The 12539-nt window shown below is 43.7% G+C and overlaps 1 protein-coding gene across 2 annotated transcripts in view; it reads left to right on the forward strand.

Moving 5' to 3' along the window:
• The window catches only part of WDR44 (WD repeat domain 44), a 108238-nt gene that overhangs the window by 26283 nt on the left and 69416 nt on the right, over positions 1-12539 (forward strand). For both annotated transcript variants that reach the window (XM_069746931.1, XM_069746932.1), the window contains exon 2: positions 6311-6344. In XM_069746931.1, the coding sequence (XP_069603032.1) occupies positions 6311-6344 (34 nt within the window). The remainder of the gene's footprint in view (positions 1-6310; positions 6345-12539) is intronic.

Here is a 12539-nt window from a genome sequence, read left to right on the forward strand (position 1 = left end):
GTGGATTTCTCACTTTATGGACATGTCTGTTTTTGTAAATCCTTATATTCCACGTAATGGAAATCCGGTGGATTTTTTTTTTTTTTATGAATTTCTTTTACGCGGTTGTTCCTCCTGGAACTGAGCGAATACATTAATAACGATGCATCGCCATTCTGCTGGTCAATGCAGTTTGTCCCTATTAAGGCTGACCTTGTCATCAGCGAGTGTATGAAGCCGCACGGTGTGGCAACATGCTTCGTCGAAAAGGGGCAACGCTAACCCCTAGTTGCTGTGGTCCTCATGTAATTCCAGGAATGGCACAATGCTGAGTTTTTCCAAAGAGCTGATGCTTAATTATTATTTCATGGGGAATGCAGGTATTTACAGCTGGTGATGATAAAAGTAGAAGTGTATTTTGTTCCTTCTATCCTCTGTAGGATCTGGTGTTGGAATTATGCCCGTACAGCCGGTGTCGCCCGTCCGACATTCACAGGCCTCGTGACCCGAACTCGACAATCTCCTATACGACTATGAGGCCATTGCGTTCGGGTCAGGAAACCTCCGGCCGATCCAGACACCGAGACCCAAGTCTGACCGGGAAGGTCGGACATGTGAACCTGTGAGTTCTTACTCCAGGATCAGATGAAGCTTCATTTTCTGCTTCTTCCCAGTGTGACGACATTCTTCAGATTTTCCTGCATGTTCCGTCAGGCCCTGCCACGATCCGCAGAGTGTAAAGCGTTAATGCAGCCTGTGTACTGGATAAAGGAGGGCGGCATTTATGAATAATTTACCCGATGTGCGCTCATAACTAATGAGCACTTGTATTTTCATTGCAGAATGAATCTGAAGTAACATAATAGGATAATAGATTCATTTCTTATTTTTAGCCATGATTGCCTCTGGTGAAAGACTGCATGAAATGCAACACGGTTCACTCTTCGCTTTGTTTTCTCATTTTTTTTTTTTTTTTTTTTAGTTAAGTACCGTAAATAAAATTGTTGAAAAAGGAAAATATATTGAACAAATGTCTTGAAGCAAAAAGTATGTAGAACAGTCGAGCCCTGAATGCCCACCTATAATAGAGCCCCCTGAGGGAGGAAACGTCATACAGTGCCGCTGCCCTGTGCTATCGTTCCTATATACAGTAATGGGGTTGTGTATACATCAGTCAGCCATGGTATTAAATTCTTCATGACCGGGTTACATTTTTTTTTAAATGTTTTTATTCCTCCCACTTTTTCAATTTTCTTTATAGCCAATTCTGACTGTTCAATTTTTTTTTCTTTTTATGGCGTTTACCATATGGCTAAATTAAATTTTGATGTTGTGATAGATCAGACTTGTATGCTCCGTTTTAATTTCTTTATTCTTTAAGGGGTTGTTTAAATTAATGTTGACTTTTTTTTTTTTTTTTTTTTTTTTTTTTAAGTTTTTACAAAGTATTCTTTTTTTTTTTTTTTTTTTTTTTTTAAAGTTTTTAAGTCCTTTTAGATTGAAACCGTGATTGTTTGGTTAATTCTTCGACATAATACAATATTAGCTTACTGCAGTACATAGTTAAAATAACATTTTCCTATGAAGCGTAGCCACAGGGGTGGCTTCACAGGAGGATGAAGATGCAGTCATCGGAGCCTTCAGCAGACCCCCGGCTGCGAGCCCCCAGCAGGCAATGGAAGCCTTTACACTGCTTTAATGCCGCTGTCGACGATGGCTGTTTAACCATGTAAATGCCACTGCCTTTGAGCTGAGCTCAATCTGGTTGCTGCAGTTACAGGAAGATGCCAGCTGTAAATCGCAGCCGACATCTCAGATGTATGTTGCGGGCTCAACTCCTGAGCCTGTTTCCTACCTCATCACACATTGGAAGGGGTAGAACCACTGACAAGTGAGGTGAATGGCTTATATTATTTCGTTACATTGGCAGCCTGTCACATACTGGGATGTATCAGGCAGGGAATGAGTGGTCTGTTCTTGGAGGTTGTGTATGGAAGACGGGGAAAAATGGTTAAGACAGTGTAAGGATCTAAGTGACTTTGACAAGGGACAAACTGTGAAGGTAAAATGACTGGGTCAGAGCGGCCGTTTCCATGGAGTGTTCAGGAAAGGTTTGAGGAAAGGGCTCTGTGATGGCGTGCGTCGCCTCCAAAGTCCCCCGGCCTCAATCCAATAGATCATCTGTGAGATGTGCTTGGAAAGCAAGTCTGATCCACAGAGGCCGCACCAAGCAGCTTACAAGACTTATCCCATCTGCCAGTGATCCCAGATCCCACAGGACAACGTCAGACGTCTTGTGGGGTCCATGCCCTGATGTAAAGGGTCAGAGCCATTTTAGTGTGTTTTAGCCTATTAGGGGGCAGCACTCTATAAGAGAGGTGGTTTTAAGGTTGTGACGGATTGGTCTATGTATCTGGTGTTTTGCGATTACTTTATATGCTTCCATAATTACTTTTCACAAAAAAGTTGAGGCAGCACACCAAATCCAAAGTTATAAAGTGCTTTTTAATAGCCCATGTGGCGACATTTCGATCATGGGTACAGACCTTTCTCAAGTCTGTACCCAGGACCGAAAGGTCGCCACATGGACAATTAAAAAGCACTTTATAACTTTGGATTTGGTGTGCTGCCTCAACTTTTTTTGGAAAAGTATTTACTAGGACTGGTATGTACCTGTGAGGCGTCTGCACCCTACCTCTTAACTGTGCTGTTTTTTCTTTCTTTTTTTTTATTATTGCCTCCATATTTAGTCAAAAAATCAGAAATTGATAAAATTGAACTATCACATTTGATATATTTTAATATTAATTGGCACTTATTCAGTTTCTTCTAGTAAATTGTCTTCGGTGACTTTATATTAGGAAAGTTTTTTTTCATTCTATATAAAGAATGCAAAGAACGCAACAGTCCGGTGGACATGCGAGTTGCCGCAGAGCAAACCCCTACCTGCCAATTACCGAAACAGACGGCTCTTCTCCTCCCCAAGGTCGTGCAGGAAAAGCCGTGTAGGTCGGGACTGTTGACTCGGCAAGATTTTCTGCTGTTCTCTAGGATGGGGTCAGTGTGTAATTGTGAAGTAAAATATATAATTTTACAAAAAGCTTTATTTCTGTATCACAGCGGGGGGAGGGTGAATCATGACTGCAGCGTTTTCCGTGAAGGACACAGGTTTTTCCATTTTGATTGTCAGGTTCTTGCTGCATTTTGCTTTAAAACTACCTTCCTTTTTTCCAGTTGCCCTTGTTTTACAGATACAGTTGAAACCCGAAGTTTATATAAAGACACACATGCATGTTTCTTCTCAATATCTGACATGAAATAAGAATAAACCTTTACCGTTTTAGGTCAATTAAGATTATTATAATTATTTGCCAAATGCCGGAATAATGAGAGAGAATGTTCTCAGGCATTTTTATTACTTACTGCAAAGTCAAAAGTTTACATACACGAAGATTACTATGCCTTTACAAAATTCTGGACTGCCCATATGATGATGTCAGGTGTTTTGAAAGTTTTTTTTGCAACATGAGTTAATTAGAGAAACACCTGTGGATTTATTTTAATGCACACCTGACACACACTGCTTCTTTGTAGCATCATGGGAAAGGCTAAAGAAATCAGCCAAGATATCAGGAAGAGAATTGTGGACTTGCACAAGTCTGGCTCATCCTTGGGTACAATTTCAAGATAGCTGTCATGGTGATCATGATCGGTCCTCCATTACTTCCAGATGATGCTGTTATTGTTAGTCATTGAGTCTTTTTTTTGTGGTGTCTCCATTACGTGTTATGTATAATTTTGTTGTTTTATGCACCATATGTTGCCTTCTATAGTTCTTTATGGATTCATGATGTGTAGACTACGTATGCTGCATATTTTGCTGACACGGAATAATATAAGAACAAGATACTGTGCTATTGGGATGTGATAGAAAAGAATGTTGTTGGTTTTTTTTTTTGTCTTCCAGATTGATGAGACAACGAAAATTTGTAGCAATTAAAGGGTTTTCTCAAGGTATATTATGAGGAGAGGGGGCTGTGCGGTCCTGAAGATGGACAGTTGGCTCCAGCGGCCCTGTCTCGCCGCCCTGTCTACAAGTAGAGGAAGCTTGGCCTGTACAGCATAGCAAAATACGCCAAGTTAGGGTACTTTCACACTGGCGTTTTTTGTAATACGTCGCAATGCGTCGTTTAGGGGAAAAAACGCATCCTGCAAAGTTGTTTGCAGGATGCGTTTTTGCCCCATAGCGTAACATTACCGACGCATTGCGACGTATTGACACAAGTCGCAACCGTCGTGCGACGGTTGCGCCGTGTTGTGGCGGACCGCCGGGAGCAAAAAAAAGTTAAATGTAACGTTTTTTGCTCCAGACGGACCGCTTTTTCCGACCGCGCATGTGCGGCCGGAACTCTGCCCCCACTTCCCCGCACCTCACAATGGGGCAGCGGATGCGCCGGAGAAATGCATCCGCTGCACCCGTTGTGCAGTGCTAACAACGCTAGGGTCGGAATCTCGGCCCGACGCAATGCGACAGGCCGAATTCCGACGCTAGTGTGAAAGTAGCCTTACTGAGGTTGGCCATATAGCATAGAGCCGTGTGCTCCTGGCCTGGGTATCTGGCCCCTCTGAGACTGCAGCAAACTGCACTCTAAAACTAATAATCCCTCTGTTCTTGCGAATACGGGATACATTGCAAAAGTCCTTGTTTTTATAAGCATTTTGCAATTTTTTTTGCCATTTATGACTTTGAGACAAACGCCTTGTAAGAAGTGAAATGATTAAGGGTCTATATCCTCATTAATATGGCAGCTGTATGTCAGTGCTGCTTTTTCTCAGGTGGCCCAGGCACTGCTCCAGCAGACTGTCTTCCAAATTTGGCTGTGAATTCCGCACTAATGGCCGGAAATCAGAAGAACGGCGCTTCACGTCCTTACAGTAAAATGTAAGGTCGTGTCGCTTGCTGTAATGCTTCCAGAAAGATCACCTCCGGCAGACAGATGCTAAAGGGAGCAATGAGGCGTTCTTTATCCTACCGACCGTACTTTAAGAGCCAATATAATGATTGGGTTTGGCTATTTTTCATGTTTTTGGTGACGCTCACTTATAGCGTCAGTTACAAGGCCTATAAGGGATGGTGATTGTTCCATTTGTGTTATTTTAGATGCTTTCCTACATGGATGAGACAAGGCTCAGTCTGACCTCCATGGGCCACCGGTGTGAGCCAGTAACCGCACAGTTTGAGCAGCCAGCGATTTGGTGGAGTTTTATTTATGCATGATGTTGGCACACGTCTATTGGCATGGCCCTTTAAAGGGCGAAATATTGACTTTCAACATTGCAGCTTCCAATAAGTAGCTCTATACAATCTGTTCTACCACTGTGAAAAACCTGTTTGCATCTTTTCTTTGTCTACCCAGGGATCATTGTATGACCTATAGATCTCCCCATGCCAAATTTTCACTCTCATTAAAGGGAACCTGTCACCCCGAAAATCGCGGGTGAGGTAAGCCCACCGGCATCAGGGGCTTATCTACAGCATTCTGTAATGCTGTAGATAAGCCCCCGATGTTACCTGAAAGAGGAGAAAAAGACGTTATATTATACTCACCCAGGGGCGGTCCCGCTGCTGGTCCGGTCGGATGGTCGTCTCTGGTCTGCTGCGGCGCCTCCCATCTTCATTACAAGACGTCCTCTTCTGATCTTCAGCCATGGCTCCGGCGCAGGCATACTTTGCTCTGCCCTGTTGAGGGCAGACAAAGTACTGCAGTGCGCAGGCGCCGGGCCTCTCTGACCTTTCCGGCGCCTGCGCACTGCAGTACTATCATCTGCCCTCGAGGGCAGAGCAAAGTACACCGGAGCCGGAGCCGTGGCTGAAGATCACAAAGGCCCAATTTAAACAATAGGTCTGATGACCGCTTCCCTAGAAGAAACATTACCGCTTACATCCTTTATTGCAAGCAACCAGAACAGGGAGATGGGAGTAAGCTGCTGCCTGACACCTCCATACAGATTAGATTTCCATACAAATGGCAGGTTCCATGGACCATTCATCTAATGCTTGCAGCCATCAGTGGACAGCCCACCCACGTATTACATAGAATGACATTTATTTATAAGTAATGCTGCGTGTCCTGGAAAATAAAGCTACCTCCCTGACACTAAACCAGCAGGGATTGCTAAATGATGGGAGCTCAGAGCCCAAAGATAACTGTATCTCTGGGTACAAATGGATTGTAATGTGAATGGTCTATCCTGTGCTATTTTAGGAGGTTATTTAGACTTATTATCTATTATTATCTATTATTGATTTCCTATTTTTGTTTTTCTGCAGATCCCCAAGAAAGCCAGGAACATTCAATCTGCAGGTACGTTGCGCTACTAAATATATATATTTCCTGTATTATTTTCTAAGGTCCACTTCCGTCTTTCTGTTTTTCTGTCATGGAAATCCCAAGTTGCTGATTGGTCGTGGCCGATCAGCGACGGGCACAGTCCCGCAGTCAGTGCCCGCAGTCCATACTCCCCCTCCCCCCCCCCCCCAGTCAGCTCTCACACAGGGTTAATGGCAGCGTTAACAGACCGCGTTATGCCGCGGTGTAACGCTGTCTGTTAAAGCTGCTATTAACCCTGTGTGACCAACTGTTTACTATTGATGCTGCCTATGCGACATCAATACTAATAAGATCTAATGTTAAAAATAATTACAAAAAAAAAAAAAATCATTATATACTCACTTACCTTCCATGGACCCCCGGATCCAGCTGAGTCCTTTCCCGCTCCTCGCGACGCTCCGGTGCCCGGTCCATGCATTGCGGTCTCGCGAGATGATGACGTAGCGGTCTCGCGAGACTAATACGTCATCATCTCGCGAGACCGCAATGCACTCTTGGGACCGGAGCGTCGCGAGAAGCATCAGTAAACGCCTCTGCTGGATCCGGGGGGCCGACGGAGGGTGAGTATATAACTATTTTTTATTTCAATTCTTTTTTAACAGGGATATGGTGCCCACATTGCTATATGCTACATGAGCAGTGTTATATACTATATCTCTGTGCTATATACTATGTGGCTGTGCAATATATGACGTGGCTGGGCAATATGTGACGTGGCTGGGCAATATACTACGTGTCTGTGCTATATACTACGTGGCTGGGCAATATACAACGTGGCTGGGCAATATACTACATGGCTGCGAAATATACTACGTGGGCTGCGCAATATACTACGTGGGCTGCGCAATATACTACGTGGGCTGCGCAATATACTACGTGGGCTGCGCAATATACAATGTGGGCTGCGCAATATACAATGTGGGCTGCGCAATATACAACGTGGGCTGCGCAATATACAACGTGGGCTGTGCAATGTACTGCGTGGACTGCGCTATACACCGATGCGTTAGAATCGGGTCACCATCTAGTATGTGTGTATATATCTATATATATATAATTGTCTAAGGGTTTTTCTGTCTGTCTGTCCTGGAAATCCCGTGTCTCTGATTGGTCGAGGCCGCCAGAATCATCATTGTCCATATACTACAGGGACATGCATATTCTAGAATACCCGATGCATTAGAATCGGGCCACGATCTAGTATATATATATATATGTCATTGCCAGAATGCTATCTGTTATATATTTGGATGACCTGTATAGCTTTGTGTAATGTGACTTTCCGCCTCAGCCGCAGAGTGTGATTGCATACAGTACAGACGAAAAGTTTGGACACACCTCATTTAAAGATTATTCTATATTTTCATGACTATGAAAATTGTACACTCACACTGAAGGCATCAAAACTATGAATTAACATATGTGGAATTATATACTTAACAAAAAAGTGTGAAACAACTGAAATTAGGGCTTATATTCTAGGTTCTTCAAAGTAGCCACCTTTTGCTTTGATGACTGCTTTGCACACTCTTGGCATTCTCTTGATGAGCTTCAAGAGGTAGTCACCGGGAATGGTCTTCCAGCAATCTTGAAGGAGTTCCCAGAGATGCTTAGCACTTGTTGGCCCTTTTGCCTTCACTCTGCGGTCCAGCTCACCCCAAACCATCTTGATTGGGTTCAGGTCTGCTGACTGTGGAGGCCAGGTCATCTGGCTTAGCACCCCATCACTCTCCTTCTTGGTCAAGTAGCCCTTACACAGCCTGGAGGTGTGTTTGGGGTCATTGTCCTGTTGAAAAATAAATGATGGTCCAACAAAATGCAAACCGGATGGAATAGCATGCCGCTACAAGAAGCTGTGGAAGCCATGCTGGTTCAGTATGCCTTCAATTTTGAATAAATCCCCAACAGTGTAACCAGCAAAGCACCCCCACACCATCACACCTCCTCCTCCATGCTTCACGGTGGGAACCAGGCATGTAGAGTCCATCCGTTCACCTTTTCTGCGTCGCACAAAGACACGGTGGTTGGAACCAAAGATCTCAAATTTGGACTCATCAGACCAAAGCACAGATTTCCATGGGTCTAATGTCCATTCCTTGTGTTCTTTAGCACAAATAAGTCTCTTCTGCTTGTTGCCTGTCCTTAGCAGTGGTTTCCTAGCAGCTATTTTACCATGAAGGCCTGCTGCACAAAGTTTCCTCTTAACAGTTGTTGTAGAGATGTGTCTGCTGCTAGAACTCTGTCTGGCATTGACCTGGTCTCTAATCTGAGCTGCTGTTAACCTGCGATTTCTGAGGCTGGTGACTCGGATAAACTTATCCTCAGAAGCAGAGGTGACTCTTGGTCTTCCTTTCCTGGGGCGGTCCTCATGTGAGCCAGTTTCTTTGTAGCACTTGATGGTTTTTGTCACTGCACTTGGGGACACTTTCAAAGTTTTCCCAATTTTTCGGACTGACTGACCTTCATTTCTTAAAGTAATGATGGCCACTTGTTTTTCTGTTCTTAGCTGCTTTTTTCTTGCCATAATACAAATTCTAACAGTCTATTCAGTAGGACTATCAGCTGTGTATCCACCAAACTTCTGCACAACACAACTGATGGTCCCAACCCCATTTATAAGGCAAGAAATCCCACTTATTAAACCTGACAGGGCACACCTGTGAAGTGAAAACCATTCCCGGTGACTACCTCTTGGAGCTCATCAAGAGAATGCCAAGAGTGTGCAAAGCAGTCATCAAAGCAAAAGGTGGCTACTTGGAAGAACCTAGAATATAAGACATCACTTCAGTTGTTTCACACTTTTTTGTTAAGTATATAATTCCACATGTGTTAATTCATAGTTTTGATGCCTTCAGTGTGAATGTACAATTTAAATAGTCATGAAAATACAGGAAAATCTTTAAATGAGAAGGTGTGTCCAAACTTTTGGTCTGTACTGTATTACTAATGCATAGACGACCATCTCTGGTGCCCTTTGGATCGCCACCGCTCGTAGAATCCAAGATTGCTTTCTTCTCTGTGTCCAAAATAGCCGCTGCAGTTTCAGTGTGTGGAAACTGAGCGGAAACTCTCCAACACTACCTCAAAAATCATCAAAAACTTGGAGATTTTGCTCAGTTTCTGCAAAGAAAACTCTACAAAAAGACTCCGTGTGTACATAGCCACAGAAATAGGAACCGCTGTGTTAAGTCTGACGCACACCTCCGCCACCCCACCAAATGCTGTGAGATGGACCTGTGCTGACGATGTCAACTTTTAAAGAGACAGGGAAGGAGTGGTTCAAACTTTCCATAGCGCTTCCCCTTTTTAAGTACCATTTTTGGACACAAAAGTCAGTCCCAGAACATGGGAATGGTATCAGGTGGGGATCAAAAGAAGCGAGCGATGCACACAATGTCACGATTGCCCTGGATTCCCCGTGCAAGTGGGCAGTCAGGTGACAGCATACACATCTGGTGAAATAAGTATTGAACTTATCAATAGAAGAGAAGTGAGAGAAGCCGGCTGTCTGAGTCTCGTAGTATTTGTAAAGGTGCTCTTGACATGAAATTCTCATCACATGTCGGTAACAACCAATCCAATCCACACAGGCAAAGAAATTAAACCATAGATGTCCATAAATTAAGTTGTGTAATAATGAAAAATGACACCGGAAAAAAACTATTCAACGCATGAAAAAAGAGAGGTGCAAATAGTCATGGAAAGTCATCACACTAGTTGAAATCTATTTCAGCTGGTTCAACTGATGTCTATAAAAAGGTGTCTCATTACTAAGGTGCCAAACAAAAAAAAATCTCATGATGGAAAAAAGCAGTAAGTTGTCTCAAGACCATCGCAACCTTATTGTTGCAAAACATACTGATGGCATTGGTTACAGAAGAGATTCTAAAATGCTTAAGGTTCCAATGAGCACTGTTGGGTCCATAATCCGGAAGTGGAAAGGACATAATTTTACCATAATCCGGCCACGACCAGGTGCTCCCTGCAAAATTTCAGAAGGGAGGAGTGAAAAGAATTATCTAAACAGTTGTCAAGGCCAAACCAATGACCACCTGTGGAGAGCTACAGAAAGTCCTGGAATCGGCAAGTACAATTGTTTCAAAGAAAACAAAGTGATTCACTCAACTTTCATACTGGGAGAATATAGTCTGGTCAGATGAGAACAAAATTGAACTTTTTAGATGCCATAATATACATCATGTTTGGAGGCCAAAAGGCACTGCACATCACCCTGTAACACCATACCAACAGTGAAGGTTCAGGTGGGAACATCATGGAGTGGGGCTGTTTTTCAGCATACCGTATAGGCAAACCTCATATAATTGGAGGAAGGATGAATGGACGAATATACCAATGTACCTAGAGATTCTTGATAAAAATCTGCTGCCATCTACCAGGATGATGAAGATGAAACGAGGGTGGACATTTCAGCGAGACAGTGATCCCAAACACACTGCCAAGGAAGCTCTCAATTGGTTTCAGGGAAAATAAAGCTGCTACAATAGCCCAGCTAATCACTGGACCTGAATCCAATAGAAAATGTATGGAAGGAACCAAAGCTGAGTTCATAGGTGCTCACGGGACCTTCAGGATGTGAAGGGTGTTTGTGTGGAAGAATGGACAAAATCACACCTGAGCAATGCCTGCGACTAGTTTCTCCATACAGGAGACCTCTTGAAGATGGCATCAAAAGCAAAGGCTTTTGTACAAAGTATTAATTAAATTTCAGTAAGCGTGTTCAGTACTTTTTCTCTTTCATTTTTCATTATTACACATATGTTAATTTATGGACATCCAAGGTTTGATTTCTCTGCCTGCGTGGATTGGATGGGCTGTTACCGACATCTGGTGAGAATTTCATATCAAGAACACCTTTACAAATACTACAAGACTCAGCCAGCTTATCTCACTTCTCTTCTATTGATTGAGGCACAGAAGTCTAGTCTGCACATGATCATATGCAAATCACATGTAATCACGTGACCGCCCCTTCCCATGGGGCATACAGGGGAATCGTGACAGTCTTGCATGCCGCACACATTTCAGCAGTCTGCAGTCACTGAGAATCATTGCAGATTTTTGTTATGAGACCGGACAGCCCATCTGAGATGGCCTGAAAAGTGTAATGCTGGTTCCATTTTGTCCCATGATGGCAGACGACATGGCAAAGAAGGATCTGTCGTGATGGATCTTATCATAAACGATTCTTTGTTCTGCTGGGAAAGGAAGTGAAAAAATGCCTGAAATTATCCAAGGGTTTGTTTAGTACAAGTGTCTGACAATGTCTATTAACAGATTCAGCCGTAGGGAGGCACCAAGTAACATTAGACATCTACGCCGACGGCTGTGTAACTGTGTACAGCTCATTCATATAAATGCTTTATTGCATCTGAGTGAAGCAACTTTGCAATGGAAATAAAAATCCATCAGTGGTTTGTGTGTTCAGCTCCAATGCAGATCTGTTTGTCTCCATGATTACTAATTACATACAAGCCCCTGCGGTCTGATCCTGCAGTCATACTCGTGTCTATCAGTCTTCTACTTCTTACTTCTGTAGATTTTCTAGGATGAAAAGTTGGAGTAGACTTGATCAGCAAGTGTTTACTCCTGGGTTGGAAAAATAAACTGTAGCATTAAAATGCTGATGTTGGTTTGGACTTCTCGCCAAGGCTGCTGTTCTATTACTGTAGACTCCTATGTGGTTATGTAGCCGAGCGCGTTACCACTTCCTTCTGTGATATATGCTAGATTCGGTTGCACATCCACTGCGCTGCCTCTTACAAAGGGAGAGACTTTACCTAAAAGTGATACATTGCTGTATTTTTTATATTTAGTGTTGGCTTCATTCCTTAGGTGGGTATTAACTGTACTGTAGCACAGCCAGCAATTGCCTTTTTCTGGCTCGCCGTTACTTGCCTGTTTGGGTTTTTTCTTTGGCAGCCTACGCCTGTCCGCCTTTTTCTGGGGCCGCCTACGCCTGTCCGCTTTTTTCTGGGGCCACCTCCGCCTGTCTGCCTTTTTCTGGGGCCGCCTGTCCACCTTTTTCTGGGGCCGCCTCCGCCTTTTTATGGGGCCGCCTCCGCCTGTCTGCCTTTTTCTGTGGCCGCCTCCGCCTGTCCCCCTTTTTCTGGGGCCGCCTCCGCCTGTCTGCCTTCTTCTGGGACCGCC

Source organism: Ranitomeya imitator, chromosome 2, assembly GCF_032444005.1.
Source record: "Ranitomeya imitator isolate aRanImi1 chromosome 2, aRanImi1.pri, whole genome shotgun sequence".
Classification (NCBI taxonomy): domain Eukaryota; kingdom Metazoa; phylum Chordata; class Amphibia; order Anura; family Dendrobatidae; genus Ranitomeya; species Ranitomeya imitator.